At 49.1% G+C, this 17,779-nt stretch overlaps 2 protein-coding genes across 2 annotated transcripts; one reads left to right on the top strand and one right to left on the bottom strand.

Annotated features, from left to right (window-relative positions):
• Positions 1-10,657: 10,657 nt before the first annotated feature.
• Positions 10,658-11,790, bottom strand: LOC135829161 (uncharacterized). Its single transcript, XM_065341567.1, has 3 exons — positions 11,786-11,790; positions 10,938-11,741; positions 10,658-10,838 (listed from the first exon to the last, which is right to left on the bottom strand). Exons 1-3 carry the CDS (start codon positions 11,788-11,790, stop codon positions 10,658-10,660), a joined length of 990 nt encoding a protein of 329 aa, XP_065197639.1.
• Positions 11,791-11,815: 25 nt separating this feature from the next.
• Positions 11,816-17,609, top strand: LOC135829731 (uncharacterized). Its single transcript, XM_065342123.1, has 3 exons — positions 11,816-12,047; positions 14,403-14,531; positions 15,916-17,609. The coding sequence occupies exons 2-3, from the start codon at positions 14,444-14,446 to the stop codon at positions 16,851-16,853; spliced, it is 1,026 nt and encodes a 341-aa protein (XP_065198195.1). The 5' UTR covers positions 11,816-12,047; positions 14,403-14,443; the 3' UTR covers positions 16,854-17,609.
• Positions 17,610-17,779: the final 170 nt, after the last annotated feature.

Here is a 17,779-nt window from a genome sequence, read left to right as displayed (position 1 = left end):
CGCCAGTTGAATACCGGTATCCAACACCACTCCCCAGGAAAGAGTAAGGCACGAGACTTCAAGTTCAAGGGCAAGGCCAATGCCAATGGCACTGATTTTTGCTGTCAAGTAGAACGAAAATAAAAAATCGAAGGCGATCATGTATTCCATGTCAACAGATTCAACAATCCACGTCTAGTCACACACACGTGACCCAGTTTGGGTCGCGCTCGCTGCTCGGATCGTGCGTCGCGCTTCGCATTTGCTGCAGCTCGAGCGCGCCCGACGAGTCTCGCGACAGGCTAGCCGCTTGCGACAAAAGTTGTCTTTTTTTACGAATTCTGTGACGTCATGTTTTGGAAGAATGTCCCAACAGTCATTCGCTGTACATGTACTGGATGAGATATCATAGGTTGTGGCTACGATGCGCAACATACTCTGTGCCTGGTGATAAGTGGACAGAGAGCACACGTGCGTGTGTGCGTGTTCGTGTGTTTGTATGTGTGTGTTTGTATGTATATGTGTGTATGTGTGTGTTTGTGTGTGTGTTTGTGTGTGTGTGTGTGTTTGTGTGTGTGTGTGTTTGTTTGTGTGTGTGTGTTTGTATGTGTGTGTGTGTGTGTGTGTGTGTGTTTGTGTGTGTGTGTGTGTGTGTGTGTGTGTGTGTGTGTGTGCGTACGTGCGTGCGTGCGTGTGTGTGTGTGTGTGTGTGTTTGTGTGTGTGTGTGTGTGTGTGTGTGTGTGTGTGTGTGTGTGTGCGTGCGTGCGTGCGCGCGTGTGTGTGTGTGTGTGTGTGTGTGTGTGTGTGTGTGTGTGTGTGTGTGTGTTGCGAAATTTGATACGCTTATTATTTGCACCCGTTGTTGTCTCTGGTCTCGCTGTCTTGTCCTGTCCGGTGTAAAATATGGTCTGCTGTCTGTACGGGTGTGGTGCGTGGTGTGCAGTATATGGGTGTGGTGCGTATGACATGGTATATGTGGTGTATGCATTGTCAGAGTGTGCGGATCTGCTTCCGCCTGTGCGAGTGCGTTTGTTGACTAGTTGTTGCGCATGCGTGGACTATGTGGAGCATGCGCTGTGCGAGTCAGGTTCGGGTGCGAGAGAGTGGTGTGAATCGTCCACGGTGTTGTTGTCTTGGTTCTTGTCACATGTATCGTACGTACTGGTCGCTCATTGGTCGTTTCGATGTGTTCGCCCTTTTCTCTGTTTATAACTGTTGGTTGTTTGTTATTTTCTTGGTCTTTTTCCCCCGTTCTCTCGCCCACCAGTTAGTTAGTTATTCCAAGAGATATTGTTCAAGTAACTGTGTCGTCCTCTTGCCCGCTTGAATGAGTCAGAGAGTGGTTGTGTGGCGGGGAGCGGGGGGAAATTCCACATCATGTGTGCGTGTGTGTGTGTGCACGTGTGTGTGCGTATGTGCGTGCGTGTGTCCATACTTGCACAAGCGTGCACGATTTTTCCAGACGTGTGCCAGTTCTAAAATATTTCATGTCCGCTTTTCAACCCTTGCGTAAATGCCGTTTCGGAAAACTGAATGACAACCGGTTGACTAATCTAAGTGCTCATTTATTCCAGGAGCGAGCTCACCTCACCAAACTGTAAATTGTGGGAATGCATTGCAGCATGTTGTGTGCTCTCCCTCGCCCATTTAATATTACAGTACTGTCGGTGGCCGAAGAACTGGGATGTCAGCCTCCTAGTCTAGATCGTTCTTACTTTCACGTATCACCGTCCATGCACAGTCGAGTCACCGTCTATACATTGGTATGCTGTGCTTGGTGCTACCCTAGTCCGGTCGTTCTTCGGCACTCCGTTCGTCGGCGCCCGGCAGCACTTGCCGTGGCGGTGATGCCCTCCACGAACAACTGGTCCAGGACCAGTTTTCTTATCGTTGGCGCGCTAGTACTGCTTATGGGCTCACGACGTGCATGCGGGCGCGTTCGAACGGGGAAAATGTTCAGAATGCAAAGTTTGTGCGAAAACTCGCCGAAATGTTCGTAAGGCCAGTCGCGAAATGTTCGTACGCTTTTTTTCTTTTTTCCTGAACCTTTCCAATGTGTGCTTGTGTGTATGCGGTGGATAGAGCTAATCTGGAGCAAAAGAACCCTCGGTCGTGCATGCAAACAGAGTCGTTATTCATGAGTTGTTCCTATTCGTGATGTTGAAAGTGCCTGTATGCAGTCAAATGGTACCAAAGTCTGAATATTGTGTCGTTACTCGCGACTTGTTGTGACCAATGTTGTTATTTTTTGTGACGTTGACTGTGTGTGTGTGTGTGTGTGTGTGTGTGTGTGTGTGTGTCTGTCTGCCTGTGTGTGTGTGCGTGCATGCGTGTGTCCCATATGGTGCAGTGGTATGTGCAGCGATTTCCAATCGAGAGGTTGCTGGTTCGATTCCCGACGATTATGGTCACACACGTCTTTCTTCTCTTTCTCAGACTCCTCCTGACTTTTCTTTCATTTTCCTGGGTGGTTACTAGGGCTAAAACGAATGCTCAATGAAGCGAACAAATATTCTTTTCCGAATACATGCGAAACGAAGAATATTCCGAATATTTTAAACCCGGCATGCAATTTCCATGGATACCTAGTTTTATACATGGTAACCATAGACCATTAACTGGCATACACCCCAATTACAAGAGAGACATCTGAAAAATCATTTGTCTTGCTGATTATAACACACCGAAAGAGGCAAGCCTACTTATATTTCGCACCAAATATGCTTGATCGATGTCAAAAAGGCGAGTTTCTGTACATTTACGAATATTCCTATTCTACTTTAACGAAGAGTATTCTTTTTCCGCCTTGCACATTTCGAATATTCGAATAATTCGAATATTCCTTTCAGCCCTAGTGGTTACCAACAGCCAGTGCATGCCGGAGAATGTGGTGTGATATGTGTGCGGAAAATAAATGAAAAAAGACCAAAAATTAGGGATTCACTGGCCAGAAAAATCCACTTCATAGCTGTGTGGTGTCGATCAGGCTGAATAGTGGCGGTCAATTCTTCAGCCTTGCAAGCTGTTGAATGGTGCAATCCCAGCACAAGCTGCTATGGCTTCTGCCGTAGCATTGCTATCATCGCCTCTGGCGATGGGCGTCAAATGGTCAAATGGTGTGTGTGTGTGTCTATGTGTGTGTCTGTGTGTTTGTCTGTTAGCCTGTGTGTGTGTGTCTCTGTGTGTGTCTGTTAGCCTGTGCGTGTGTGTCTATGTGTGTGTCTGTTGGCCTGTGCGTGTGTGCGTGCGTGTGTGTGTGTATGTGTGTGTATAATAATGTGTGTATGTATATGTATATCTGTCTGATGATCGGTTAACTTAAAACCGTGAAACTCAGAGTTACAGAAGAAACGCTTTTCATCCCTCTCAAGTGTGTTTATGTGTGTATATATGTTGTATATGTATATACACACAACAACAAGGTTGTCAGTTTCGTAATACTAAAAGCTTTTCACCCATTTTCATCAGTAGTTACATGGGAATGAGCAAGAACGAAAACGAAGCCAGAATTTATACTGGGGGTAGAGAATCAGCAAGAATATTCTTACGCGCCTCAAGTTCACACTTACCTACCATAAGAATGTATGTAGCAGTGGAAAAATGCGGGAAACAACACATGAAGGGAATGCAGTACCAGAACAAACACGTGATAAAGTTGTCAGTCCGGTTGCAGCCTGAACAGCCGCAGCACCTTGGTGTGTACAAGAAGCCGCCTGACAAACGTGTGGCAACAAGTGATAGCGCCATCACAAAGCATTTGCAAGCGCAACCTGAATGCATCCCGCAGGAACGCAACAGCAGCTTCAGTGTCATCACACCAGCCCGGAACAGCGCGCACCGATTCACACTGGAGGCGCTGTACATTCGCAGTTTGAGGCCAGAGCTGTGTCGACAAAAGAAGCACATCAAGGTGCTGCGGCTGTTCAAGCTGCAACCGGACTGACAACTTTATCACGTGTTTGTTCTGGTACTGCATTCCCTTCATGTGTTGTTTCCCGCATTTTTCCACTGCTACATACATTCTTATGGTAGTGTAGTGTGAACTTGAGGCGCGTAAGAATATTCTTGCTGATTCTCTACCCCCAGTATAAATTCTGGCTTCGTTTTCGTTCTTGCTCATTCCCATGTAACTACTGATGAAAATGGGTGAAAAGCTTTTAGTATTATGAAACTGACAACCTTGTTGTTGTGTGTATATAAATTTTGTTCGCCTACCTCTCTATTTAAGTATATGTATATGTATATGTATATTAACTGGTTTGAGGGAAAGAGACAAACGTATATGTATATGTATATGTATATATTATAACAAGGAACCGACTGTATATAGAGATATATACACCAGTATGAAAACCGAGGCGAAGCCGAGGTTTTTTATAACTGGTGTATAGATCTCGATATACACGAGGTTCCTTTGTTATAATATATTTATACCTCTCCATATTCACCGTGTGTGACGTCCTAATGGCTTGTTCCTTGCTGACAACTACTGCTAATTCCCCTTAGCGGTGTATATGGAGATATATACACCACTAAGGGAGAGCATGCCTAAGACTGTAAGTGTATATGGAGTGAGGTATAAGTGTGTATATATGTATATGTATATGTGTGTATGGGTGTGTGTATGTGTGTATGAATATGTGTATATATGCGTGTACACGTACCTGTTGCAGAGACCTGAGAAATAACAAGATCAATGATATGCCTATTGGACTATTGGAGCCACTTGACATCTCCTATCTTTCACTGTGAGTGAGTGCATGCGTGCGTGCGTGGGAGGGAGTGAGTGAGAGAGAGAGAGAGAGAGAGAGAGAGAGAGAGAGAGAGAGAGAGAGAGAGAGAGAGAGAGAGAGAGAGAGAGAGAGAGAGAGAGAGAGAGAGAGAGAGAGAGGAGGGAGGGAGGGAGGGAGGGAGGGAGGGAGGGAGGGAGGGAGGGAGGGAGGGAGGGAGGGAGGGAGGGAGGGAGGGAGGGAGGGAGGGAGAGAGAGAGAGAGCGAGAGAGCTGAGTGCTAAGCCTGTGCAGGAGCAGCGTGGAGCATGGCAATGTGATCGCTGTGGCCATTGATTTCTTAGCTGTGGCGTTCTTTCCCGTCACAAGTGTGTGGCTCAGCCCCAATGACAGTGGAGCCGTGTTGTGGTGAACACTGTGTGTCCTGCGATCGCTGCTTCCGTTCGGTCCAGGGCAGGAATAGACACCGCTGCTCGAGCTCTCCCCGGCCATACGTCGGTCTCATGGCAGATGACCCGAACTCTCGTTTTGTGTGTGTGTGTGTGTGTGTGTGTGTGTGTGTGTGTGTGCCCGTGTATTTGTATGTGTGTTGCTCCATACGTAGACAAACTCTTGTTTTTGTGTCCCTGGCGCCGTGGGACGGCGTTCTTCCATTCTCTCTCCACTGCCCCTCCAGGCTCACGAGGCCCTTGTGGCAATGGCTCGACAGGGCAGGGCAGGTGTGTGTATGGTGCATGGTGTGTGCTGGCATATCTGTATAAACATGTTGGACAGGAATTTGTTCACCCACGACGTTCACGGAAAACCATGCCAGGTGTTGCTGGAACGTATGGAGTCTGCGAGCACTTACAATAACTTACGTCATGTCACAACAAAGAACGGTGCAGTGTTTGACCCTCATGTAAACATGATGGTGATGGTACCTCACCTAAGCTATCCTTGAAGCTAGAAAGAACATCAGGCCAACAGAATTGTACCAGAGGAAAGCAACTATTGCACAAACTTCTTCATATGAAATGAACAATACCCTTCTCCATAGAGACAACATGCAGATGAAGTGTATGGACAAATATATAAATATGCCATTCAGTGAGGGCATGTAATGATCTCTACGTGAAGATTGGATAGACACATGCACGTCTGCAAGGAAAGCATTTGTTCATGGGTTAGCTTGCTGATTGAGTTCACATGGCCTACGTTCATACATGCCATCTCTCCTGAGAAATATTCAGCAAAATATCAAAACAGACAACATTATTTCGTTCGCTAAATCTCCGCTACCCGTCGTCTCATGTGGCTTCAGAATATGTTAGGAGAGATAGAAGAGTCTCCAGCAGGCAGCGCATTCATCGTCAGGAAGTGGAAAGAACAAACGGCATGGTCATTGGTTGAGGTAAATGCTGAACGTTTGATTTGTCCCAACCAAGATTTCAGCACTTGGTTCGTGACGATTTCCGCTTGCCAGCTAACGTCTCCGCGCTCCAGCTTTCTCCTGTCAGTGTCACGTTCCAGTACACAACGGAGAGGACTACTAATAAACAGTTCACATCACTAACAGCATTGAACACAGCACTTCTTTCACTTCGTGAATACAATAAGACAACTGAAAATGACACAATTCTGCAGTGATCGACCTTGTCTCTCACGTAGCTAAGCAGAGTGTGCGTCATCACCTGTAGTCGCCATGGAAACGCAATCAGAAAATCGGCGATATGGCAAGTTTGCAATATCGCATGGAGGCGAGAGATATACCATCGGAACCGATATCAAATTGTCTTTCATCTGAGCCCTACTTGAAAACTCGATGCACTTCCCCTTTTTGGTTTTCAACAGTGGTGACATTCACCCACGCACAGAGAGAGGCGACACAAACTGTCTAGCCACAGTCAAGAGTTTGACGCATGAACTGCAGGGGCGTAGGAGGGGTTTTGGAAGTGGTAGGACCGAAGGCTGTATTGGAGGGGGGTCCGGGGGACCTCCCGCGGGAAAATTTTGTAAAAAAAGTCAAACAAATCCTGCATTCTGGGAACTTCTGGCGCAGTGTGCAGTCGAGTACAGTACTCAGTACGACTGCAGATGCATGGCAGATCTACGAGTACGAGTCCAGAAAAGGGTCAAAGTCTGATGCGCATATGCATCGATGGATCCTGATTTTTTTATTACGGTTTTGCACGTTTCGGACGGACCACACTTTTCGAAAAGTGGTACGGCCATGGTCGTACCAGTCGTAGCGGGTGCTATTCCCCTGAACTGGTCAAGTAGAATTACTATCACCCGGAGTCACAACTGCACTTTTAGACAGTTTGATAACTGCTCTTCTCAACACACGTGTATGCATCAGTGTGTGTGTGTGTGTGTGTGTGTGTGCGTGCGTGCGTGCGTGCGTGCGTGCGTGCGTGCGCGCGCGCGCGGGCGTGCGTGCGTGCGTGCGCGCGCGCGCGTGGGTGGGTGGGTGGGTGGGTGTGTGTGTGTGCGTGTGTGCGTGCGTGCGTGCGTGTGTAACTACGGGTCTGCACCAAGGTACGGCGTCATGCGTACGTAGAGTTGGTGCGTGCGCTTGTCACTGTGGAGCGAAGGGCAGTCTTCGTCTTGAGTTTGTCTTTCTCCTATTCGAGCACTGTCTCGAGTTACCACAACCTGTGCCAAGGCTATGGCATGTGTATGGTATGTTTGTTTGTTTGTTTGTTTGTTTTTTCACAAGCCCCAATTCCTCACATTTCCCGTCTTTGTCATTTTCCCATGCCTAGTAACATCTCGTATAATTCACTGCCTTACAATGGCAAGCTGTGTGTACTACTCGGCGTGTCCAAAGTTTTCGCTGAGTCCATTGTCAAGTCATATATTCGAGATGGTAGGATGTCAGCCCCGGCTCTGTGTCAGTGTGTGTGTGTGTGTGTGTGTGTGTGTGTGTGTGTGTGTGTGTGTGTGTGTTTGTGTACACGCACGTGTGGGGATGTGTGGGGGTATGTATGTGTGTGTGTGTGTGCTTGCATGCATTCATGCGTGCGTGTATGTTTTTGTTTTGTTTGCACTCGTGGCTATATGTGTGCATTTCATGCTAAACAAGACTGATTTGAGGCAATGTGTTTCCATCTGTGGATTCAGTATTCTCAACTGCCTTCTCAGTGTGTGTGTGTGTGTGTGTGTGTGTGTGTGTGTGTGTGTGTGTGTGTGTGTGTGTGTGTGTGTGTGTGTGTGTGTGTATGTGTCTGTGTGTGTCTGTGTGTGTCTGTGTGTGTGTCTGTGTGTGTGTGTGGGTGCATGCGTGCGTGCATGCGTGTGTGCATGTGTGCGTGTGTGTGAGCAGTTATCTGTCGCAAGTCTTGATCTGTCTCATTCAGATCTTGTTCGCTACCGTTGCTATAAGAGAAAATCTGTGGGTGCACATCCATTGCATTTGCATATTTGCGTTCTTCTCTTGCGACGGGCGTATACATGGTACATGGTGTGTGTGTGTGTGTGTGTGTGTGTGTGTGTGTGTGTGTGTGTGTGTGTGTGTGTGTGTGTGTGTGTGTGTGTGAGTGTGCGTGTGCGCGCGTGCGTGCGTGTGCATGTGTATTGGCATGCTTGCATGCGCATGTGTGTATGTACGCATGCTGCTGTCTTGTTCCCGACAGCTTTAGCTGGTGTGGATTGCTTCAGTAAATGTACCGCCGTATCCCTAACCACGCTGGGATGTCCAACGCTCTCTTCGTCACATGACCTGCCCAGCTGCACGGGTACCATAGGCAACTACACTTGCCCGAGGATGACTGTCCCCATGACGACTGTGCCCACGACGACCACCCCCGTAGCAACCGCCTCTCCGGTGATTGCGACCGCGTCGACCGTTCCTGCGACGGCTATTCCCACGTCAGCAACGATGCCGACAGCAACGCCGACACCTGTGCAGATTGCCAGCGTTACTGATGACAATGTATCTAGCATTGCTGATGGTGCTCCAACCACTGGGGACTCGAGTGTTACCAAGGTCAGAAGCATTGCACAGCGCACATCACAACACAGGCCTACGGAACTCTCAAAGGTATTGGAGGGAAGTTAAAATTCGTTGTTTGTTTGTTGACCTTTATTTTACTTCACCAATTGCACAGGTATGATTGCCTTCTCACCGTCCCATAGGTCCGGTTTTCACAGAAAGATGAAGGAAATTATAATATGATTCAACTCGGATGGTGAGCCAATTAAATTATGGTGAAAAAAGGAGACTGAGGACAAAATGTTACGAGTTATGACTAACTGTCCAGTGTCTACCAACGTAACCAGATCTTATACAGTCAGCGAATGCGACAAAATGGCACAAGACTGACAAGGAGTGCTGAGACATTCGGCGACCTGACACCTAGCTCGAACACTTCTCCAAGGCGCAAACCAGCAACCTTCCAACTTGGAGGGCTCAGGTTCGGAAAGGTCCAAGAGGGGAAGGAAAGCGCAACGAAGAAGAGCACGAGCTACGCATCACGGCAACAAAGAATGCCGAAAGTTACTGGATGATGACGAAACTAATAAGACTATTGGACAGCACTATTGGACTATTGGACAGTACGCCGCTCTGCCTGAATCAGGCATTGAGCACTTTTGCAGAACCAAAGCAGATTGCCTCTGTATTGGACAGTTAGTCATAACTCGCAACATTTTGTCCTTCTTTTTTCACCGAAATTATATGAGGAAATGTATAGAGTTTAAACTCGGATGCTGAGCCAGTAATAAAATGTAAAAAAGAGAAGAAACACATGAGAACAAGTTATGCAGCAACTATCCACGACTGTAACAAGATGACATTTTCGCTGCGCTCACCTTCCCCTCTTTGGTCCTACGTAACCATGAACCTTCCAAGTTGGAAGGATGTTGGTTTGCGCACTGGAGATGTGTTGGAGCTAGGTCTCGGGTCGCTGAATGTCTCAGTAGCCTGTCAGTTTTGTGCCCTATTATCGCACTTTCTGACCGTTTATCATCTTGTTTCAGTCGTGGATAGTTGCTGCAGAACTCGTTCTCATGTGTTTCTTCTCTTTTTATTTTACAAATGTATAGAGATAAAGACAGGCAAGCGGTATAATTATTATTATAGAAACGAAATAATAATAAATTATGTCTTCAACTGGGCTACTAGGGTCATACAAGTACAAGCATGCCCGGCGGAACTGGTCCGGTTGGTCGGGCCGTAGCCGGACCAACCTTTTGGCTACCAACGTGTGTTTACTGCTGAGGAGGTCATGTGTGTCTCCTCCATATCATACACAAACTGTATGAAAGTCATGTGACTACCCTCCATATCATACACAAACTGTATGAAAGTCATGTGTATACCCTCCATATCATACACAAACTTTATGAAAGTCATGTGACTACCCTCCATATCATACACAAACTGTATGAAAGGCTAGGGTATGGCCTGACCAGTCAAAAACTGCTTTCACCGCCGGTCCTGTCATGCATGTGGGTGAATGTTAGATATGGAGTGTGAACGACGCCTCGATGAATTGCTACTGCCACGTCTTGGTGTAGGGGTCTGCATCAGGGCAGCCGTCAGCACAGAAAGAGCGGACGGCGGGCAGAACGGGTCGCACGGCGGCAAGGCTTCTCCAAACAACATGCTGCCTTCTGAACATGATGCAGTACAGCCTGCGAATGCTCCAATTGCACAATCACTTCACCTCTCAGACCTCTCAGGGCGTCGGGAAAGTATTCAACATTGGCGCGGCAATGAAGAGGTGTGGCTGTGAACATTTTTTGGAAAATGTTGCACTAAATAACCTGTATTTGATTGCTTCAAAATCACAATATTTTTACATTGTTGGTGCGGCCTTGGCCACAGCTGCTGCACCAGTTCCGACGCCCCTGTAACCTCTTTCCCCACGTCGCTTCGAGTTTGAATACAGCACAGCTAGCGGCAATTGCCTTCAGATGCAACTCCTTAGTCCTTGCATGGTTTCTCTTTTTTCTGTTCTCTCTCATCTCTCTTTCTTTCCACTGAGCAGGACACAGTGGCTGCCACGAAAGTTACCACTGATGGCATTAGCAGGACCGCCACTAGCAGCAGCACCAGCAGCAGCAGTACCAGCATCAGCAGCAGGACCACCACTAGCACCCGCAGCATCAGCAGCAGCAGCAGCAGCAGCAGCAGGCCCACCACTAGCAGCAGCATCAGCAGCAGCAGCAGGCCCACCACTAGCAGCAGCAGCAGCAGCAGCAGGCCCACCACTAGCAGCAGCATCAGCAGCAGCAGCAGGCCCACCACTAGCAGCAGCATCAGCAGCAGCAGCAGGCCCACCACTAGCAGCAGCATCAGCAGCAGGACTAGCACCAGCAGTAACAGCAGCATCAGCAGCAGGACTAGCACCAGCAGTAACAGCAGCAGCGGCGGCAGCATCAGCAGCAGCGGCGGTAGCATCATCAGCAGCGGCGGCAGCATCAGCAGCAGCACCAGCAGCAGCGGCGGCAGCAACAGCAGCAGCACCACCAGCAGTAGCAGCAGCAGCAGGCCCACCACTAGTAGCAGCATCAGCAGCAGCAGGCCCACCACTAGTAGCAGCATCAGCAGCAGCAGGCCCACCACTAGTAGCAGCATCAGCAGCAGCAGGCCCACCACTAGTAGCAGCATCAGCAGCAGCAGGCCCACCACTAGTAGCAGCATCAGCAGCAGAAGGCCCACCACTAGTAGCAGCATCAGCAGCAGCAGGCCCACCACTAGTAGCAGCATCAGCAGCAGCAGGCCCACCACTAGTAGCAGCATCAGCAGCAGCAGGCCCACCACTAGTAGCAACATCAGCAGCAGCAGCAGGCCCACCACTAGTAGCAGCATCAGCAGCAGCAGCAGCAGGCCCACCACTAGTAGCAGCATCAGCAGCAGCAGGCCCACCACTAGTAGCAGCATCAGCAGCAGCAGGCCCACCACTAGTAGCAACATCAGCAGCAGCAGCAGGCCCACCACTAGTAGCAGCATCAGCAGCAGCAGCAGGCCCACCACTAGTAGCAGCATCAGCAGCAGCAGGCCCACCACTAGTAGCAGCATCAGCAGCAGCAGCAGGCCCACCACTAGTAGCAGCATCAGCAGCAGCAGCAGGCCCACCACTAGTAGCAGCATCAGCAGCAGCAGCAGGCCCACCACTAGTAGCAGCATCAGCAGCAGCAGCAGGCCCACCACTAGCAGCAGCATCAGCAGCAGCAGGCCCACCACTAGCAGCAGCATCAGCAGCAGCAGGCGCACCAGCAGCAGAAGCACCAGCAGCAGAAGCACCAGCAGCAGCACCACCAGCAGCAGCGGCGGCGGCGGCAGCATCAGCAGCAGCAGCAGCCATGTAACAACGGTTGCTGTGGCCAGGGCAAATGATGGCGGGACAGGTAAATACTAAATATACGCAGCTACTGAGTGCAACTTCTTGTCATGAGTCACTCTGATGCTTGCTACGTAGTGATGTAACGATTCTACTGAATAATCGATTATTCCAATTTCCTCAATCTCTTGGACCTCAATGAATAACTGATCCGATAAAATCTAGGTCGAAGATTCTAAATTCAAATATTCGCAGGCGGGCGAAGTCCGTGCGATGCACACCGCGCGTGCGCGCGCCGACTCAACGACTAGACGACGCGTGGGAGACCATTGTGGACTCTACTCTGACTCACGTCTGAGTCTGAGCGCCGCTTGTGTTGTGTGATTGCTGCCTGGACAGTTCGAAGTCGCAATAGTTCTTGATAATTGTCCATAATGAATTCTCTTGCAGAACAGTGGAATAATCGTCCGTTCGCTTGAGTGGTATTCGCTAAATTATTCGTTCGTAAAATTCATTAATTCATAGTTCGTTTCATCACTATTGTTACGGCCGCAAAACCTGACATGTGCACACTTCTAACAGTGTGTATGCACAATGCAGCGTTTGCGACTGGCCAGCTTGTTGCAGTCTTTGGTTACAGGTGTCCGTGAAGAGAGGATTACGGCCATTGTGCAGTCACAACACGTTCCGTTTGATTAACACTAGTTCCTAGGCGCGAGGTCCCCAATTCATTTCGCCAGGAACTTAGCACACATTCCTTCATCTTGAGCACCCTGTAAGTTAGAAGACCTGAGGGTTTGTTGGGGAACTTCGCAATGCCCACGTAAAATAATAAAATACAATACAGGTGATCAATGTGACATCAGCAAACTACTTTTGTTGGCTGTTGATGGTGCTGGTACTACAATGTAGCACCTGCATTGCAGTTGGTCTGGCCAATTAGGGCACTAGACCGGAATTGAACATCATACTAACAGAAAACCCGCTTTGCACAAATAATAATAATTGGGCGGGTTAATTTTTTTTGGGAAAAAAACCGGTCCGGTCATAGTAGTCGGAGCGGCCAGGCCTGGGCCCATGACTCTGCGCTAGTGTAGCGGGCCGCAGTCTCTCGGAGGTGGTTCGAATCTAACAAATTTAAGTGAACCACCGCTGCCACCAATTTTGTACGGGGATACAGTAACGTACAGGGATACGCTATACGCTACGCTAGCTCAGGTGACGAAGTCTCCATCCATGATGTAGTTGCCTGAAGGTCTCTTGCCGCTTGCGCTGTCAGTGCACTTTGTGTTTTCACTGTGCCACTGACATTAGGACCTGTCCATTGGTTGCGTGCCTCCCTCCCCGCCCCCCCCCCCCTTTTACACAAGATAACCACAACCCCTCATGGTGCAAACGCCGGCAACCTTGCTGCTGACACTAGCGGCATTGCTTACTTTCTTGTAGAGGCGACGAGGAGACAATAGCTGTATTACAGCAACGAATACAGTAAAGCATGTCAAGGCGACCACCTGTCCTAAAAGACTGCTGGAACCACGGCCAAGGGATGCTATTTCCAGTTTAGAATGACCCTGGATAAGGAGACCACCTGGTAACAGAGACCACACTTTGAATGTCCCTTGAGCGGTCGTCTTAGACAGGTTTCACTGCACTGGTATTTCATGAGGTGGACATTATGAAAAAAACCAAAAAAAACCAAAGAGATAATGAACTTAGAAGTTGCGACTTCCGCAGTATTGCTGTTAGTCATGAAGTTGGTTGTTCCTTGCCGAACTTGACACTTGACTGACTCACGACTGCCATCCTGAGCACACGAGGAGCATGTCGCACCTCCCACTCGGCAAACCTGCAAGAAATCACCACTCCCTTCTCGATACACAGTGTTTCGGGGAATCCCCCCCTCATCAGTGTCAAGTTCGGCAAGAAGCGTGTTTTCCTTGTTGGAAAAACCAACTTCGAAGAGAATTATGGTGAATCTAAATGCAAATTTTCCTAATCGATTTTTCATGAGACGCTCGTCAGGGAAACACGTCTCAACAATAGAGTGGTGTTCACATCAGTTGGTCATGTGACCAAATTTTGTGCTGAAAGTGACCACCGTGTCCTGTGGATAGTGGAACCAACATGGCCGACATCATGTGACCCCTGCATGCAGGGGTTGAGTGGAGTTGGAACCAACATGGCTGTCCTGTATAGTCATGTGACCCATAGATGCAGGGATTGAGTGGAGTTGGAACCAACATGGCTGTCCTGTATAGTCATGTGACCCATAGATGCAGGGATTGAGTGGAGTTGGAACCAACATGGCTGTCCTGTATGGTGGTCATGTAATAGATGTGTGAAACGCACTGTAGTACAGAAGCCTTGCGTTCTTCTCTGTGCTCTGTGCTCTGTGCTCTGTGCCCTGTGTTGTGACGGGTAGATACTGGTGATGACGCTCTGCTCAGCCAGTTCACAATCCTCATGATGTCAGTGTGTGCCGCCATGGTTCTGGTGGTGGCCATTATGAGCACCGTCTACTTGAAGCGAAAGAAGCCGGAGTGGACGTCAGGTTAGTGCTGTGATTGTGTCATGTGACTGGTCATGTGACTGGTCATGTGACTGGTCATGTGATTGGTCATGTGACTGGTCATGTGATTGTTCCATGTGACTGATCATTCAACTGGTCAGTGGTCATGTGACTGGCTGGTCATGTGACTGGTCATGTGATTTTGCCATGTGTCTGATCACTCTGATGTGTAATGTGATTGTCCCATGTGACTGATCATATGACTGATCATATGACTGATCATATAACTGATCGTATGAGTGATCATATGACTGGCCGTGTGATTGTGTTCTGCACATTTTAGCAGTTCACACGTGCCCACATGAGCGTGGTGAACCGGCTGAGCACTTGCGATCTCACAAAACAAACTTCATTTCGCATGTCATGCAAGTGTTCAATAGTGTCAGAAGTTGTGAACGTTTGCGTGAATTCATGAAGTAACACGTTAGTTTCTCACTTCATGTCGTAGAGCGAAAGTTTGTACGCATTTCGTTTCGGAGAACCTCTAGCTCTAATAGCTCTAATAGCTACATGCCTGTATCGTATGGGGTAGCCTTGCCTATGCCATTTCCTGCCTGTAGCTGTGTGTACAGTCCATTCAGAAAAAGATGGACTTCTAGCTTTTGGCCATAAATGGGTCAAACTTTGAGTTTTTTTAGAATTTTTTTCTGCAATCCCCAATGGATTCCTCTTCCAATTATGTTTCTGAAGTCTATTTGTCCAAAAAGCAAGCCATAACAAGAATAGGATATCGGCCAGGTTTTGCCCCAGAAGCATTGAATTGGAAAAAACCATCAAAATCCAGGCCGTTTGACCCTGCCTGCAACAGTGCATTGTGGGGTTCGAACCCCAGTTCAGGTACCCTTTTTGGACTCTTTTTCAAAGTTCAAATTTCGCAGCACTGCACTGTGTACAATGAAATCACGAAAAATCGCCAAATACGGGAGCTCGCCAGAGCCAGGGCCCATCTTTTTCTGAATGGACTGTAGTATGGTGTAGCCTTGCCTATGTCATTTCCTGCCTGTGTGTAGCTTCATGTGCGCTGCATACACGCGGGCTACGGGCCGGGATTCCCGCCGTCCGCCTTCTAGACATAAACTGATTTTGCTAGCAATTCTGCTAGCAAAATATTGAAGAATTTTGATCAGAGAATTTGCTGGCAAAATGGAGCGAAATATCGGTATGTTAGCTAATTGGGAGATTGTACACTTATACGGTGCACGCGACTCATTTTCACACGTTTTTTGGGTTTGTATACAGTGAGCTGATTGCAGTGCGAATGTGTGTGTGTGGGGGGGGGGGGGGTGCATGTGTATGTCTGTGTGGGTGTGGATGTATGTGGGTGTGGATGTGGGTGCATGCTCGCTTTGCCGTCTCTCGTTTCCAGCAACGTCAACGACGTCCGGCGACGGTAAGACCAAGGTCTTCAACACAAACTCCTCGGCAACACTCTGCGGCGTGGAACTGTCGGAGAGCTATTGCAAGGCCGGTGGCGAGTGGGCGCCACCATCACCCCTTCTCGACAGAGCGTCGTCCAAGATCGTTTCCAACAACTATAGCGCCCCACCGCCGCCGGTGGCGGTGCTGCAAGCGAAACAGAGCGATCCCGGCCAGACGCTGGGATGCGGCAGGAATTCGAATCAGCCGCTCTACGACGAAGCGTACGAGTGCATCGTGCCGCCGCTCTACGGAGGCGCGGCAGGCTCGCCCCAGGAGATGGACGACAAGCTGGTCCAGCTGACCAACCAGTGTTGGGAAGCGCTGGACAATGTGCCACGCTACGCCGTTCCCGGCGTCTTTGGCGACAAGAGGGAGAAGGAGCTGCCGGTGCCAGCCTATGTACGGGAGAAAAAGCACTGCCTGATCCGCTCGCTCAGCGAGCCGATCGAGTTCCACACTGACAAAGAGCTGAGCAGATCCTACGGGTCGGTGGTCAAGCGTCAGGCTATGGCTGATGTCCCAGCCCTGGCCAAATTTAGTGAAGCTGCGCCGAACCCGGCCTACGTGATAAGTAAGCCTCCGTCCCGGGATGGCATGAACTGCCCCACCGCCAGGCAAGCGTGGGAACCAGCCGCCGCCTCGGGAAGCAAGTCAGACCCGCTAGAGGCTGAGGCCGGTGGAGGAGGAGAGTGCTTGCCCCCACCATACACCGACCTGTACTATGAGAAGAGGAAGAAGAGACCGGTGGCGGATGAATGCCATGGCAACTACAGTGTCATCGACAAGACATTCTCGCAGCGCGCCAAGCGATCGAGGAACACAAGCACGAACAACAGCTGCAACATCAGCAGAGCCAACAGCGCGGGCAGTTACCAGCTGCACTAACCATGGCAGCTTGGACAAGCGCAGCGGCCCCAGACATGAACTACAATGCATTCAATGAGCTGGCTCCACACGGTGGTATCAGTGAAAGTCGTGCTTCACTGCTGTCCAGTATTGAAGATTGCACGGGCTAGAATTTCTCCTAGAACCGCATGCCCATATATGCACGTACGCGGCGACTTAACTGTACGTAGACTGTAGCGTTTGCCACCACCATCCCCACGCTTTAACACCGTAAAATTGGGCTCTTCTTTCTGGAAGCAGTGCACTTCTTTGTCATTGCACCCTCCACCCCTGCTGGAGAAAATAAAGCGCTTGGGGGTTTCCGAAAAAGGAATCTGTCTCTAGCTGGCTCTGCTGTTTGCGGGCGCTTTTTGTTGTTGTGTAATTCCTTTTTTTTGTCTCATGGCTACAGTGAGTGTTCGCTCGTTTCAGACTTGATTTAATTGAAACCGTCTAAAGATTGTCTAAAGCGCTGTAGACATCACCACACCACTATCACGGTGTGCTCTAAGTACAACTTGATGATGCAACTCAGAGTTTCAACTCTCACGTTCTGCTCGCCAATAGAGGTGCGGCGCTGAAGGCACACTGAGATTTTTGTGCAGACTTTTTCGATATCTTCCGTATTCAAAGCGGCGCCATGCCATTAATTTCTGTCTTTTTCTGAAATATACTATGCGATACCCTGCTTGTAATATTTTGCCTGTTACTTTTGTACTGCAGTGCCGGGTATTGTGTGTGCACACGCGACTACAGCTGGCATTCGGTGCAAGCAAAAGAGGTCGTTAAAGCCAGGTGGGCTTTAGCACCCGGTACCACAGTGACTGCGTAGAACTGTCAGTGCATGGAAAAATGGTCGTTAAGAGCAGGTGGTCGCTAGACCCAGAGGTCGTTTACACCAGGCTTTACTGTACATACCGTATTTC

This window comes from Sycon ciliatum, chromosome 13, assembly GCF_964019385.1.
Source record: "Sycon ciliatum chromosome 13, ocSycCili1.1, whole genome shotgun sequence".
In the NCBI taxonomy this organism is placed as follows: Eukaryota; Metazoa; Porifera; class Calcarea; order Leucosolenida; family Sycettidae; genus Sycon; species Sycon ciliatum.
This window is presented reverse-complemented; position numbering and strand designations above follow the sequence as displayed.

Bases quoted from the DNA above. Each gene is read 5' to 3' on its own strand.
- LOC135829161 (XM_065341567.1), bottom strand. The intron at 10,839-10,937 runs GCCTGCTGCTGC...TGCTGCTGCTAG, and splicing joins GATGCTGCTGCTAGTGGTGG to TGGTGGGCCTGCTGCTGCTG.
- LOC135829731 (XM_065342123.1), top strand. From the start codon at position 14,444: ATGATGTCAGTGTGTGCCGCCATGGTTCTGGTGGTGGCCATTATGAGC. The intron at 14,532-15,915 runs GTTAGTGCTGTG...TCTCGTTTCCAG, and splicing joins GAAGCCGGAGTGGACGTCAG to CAACGTCAACGACGTCCGGC.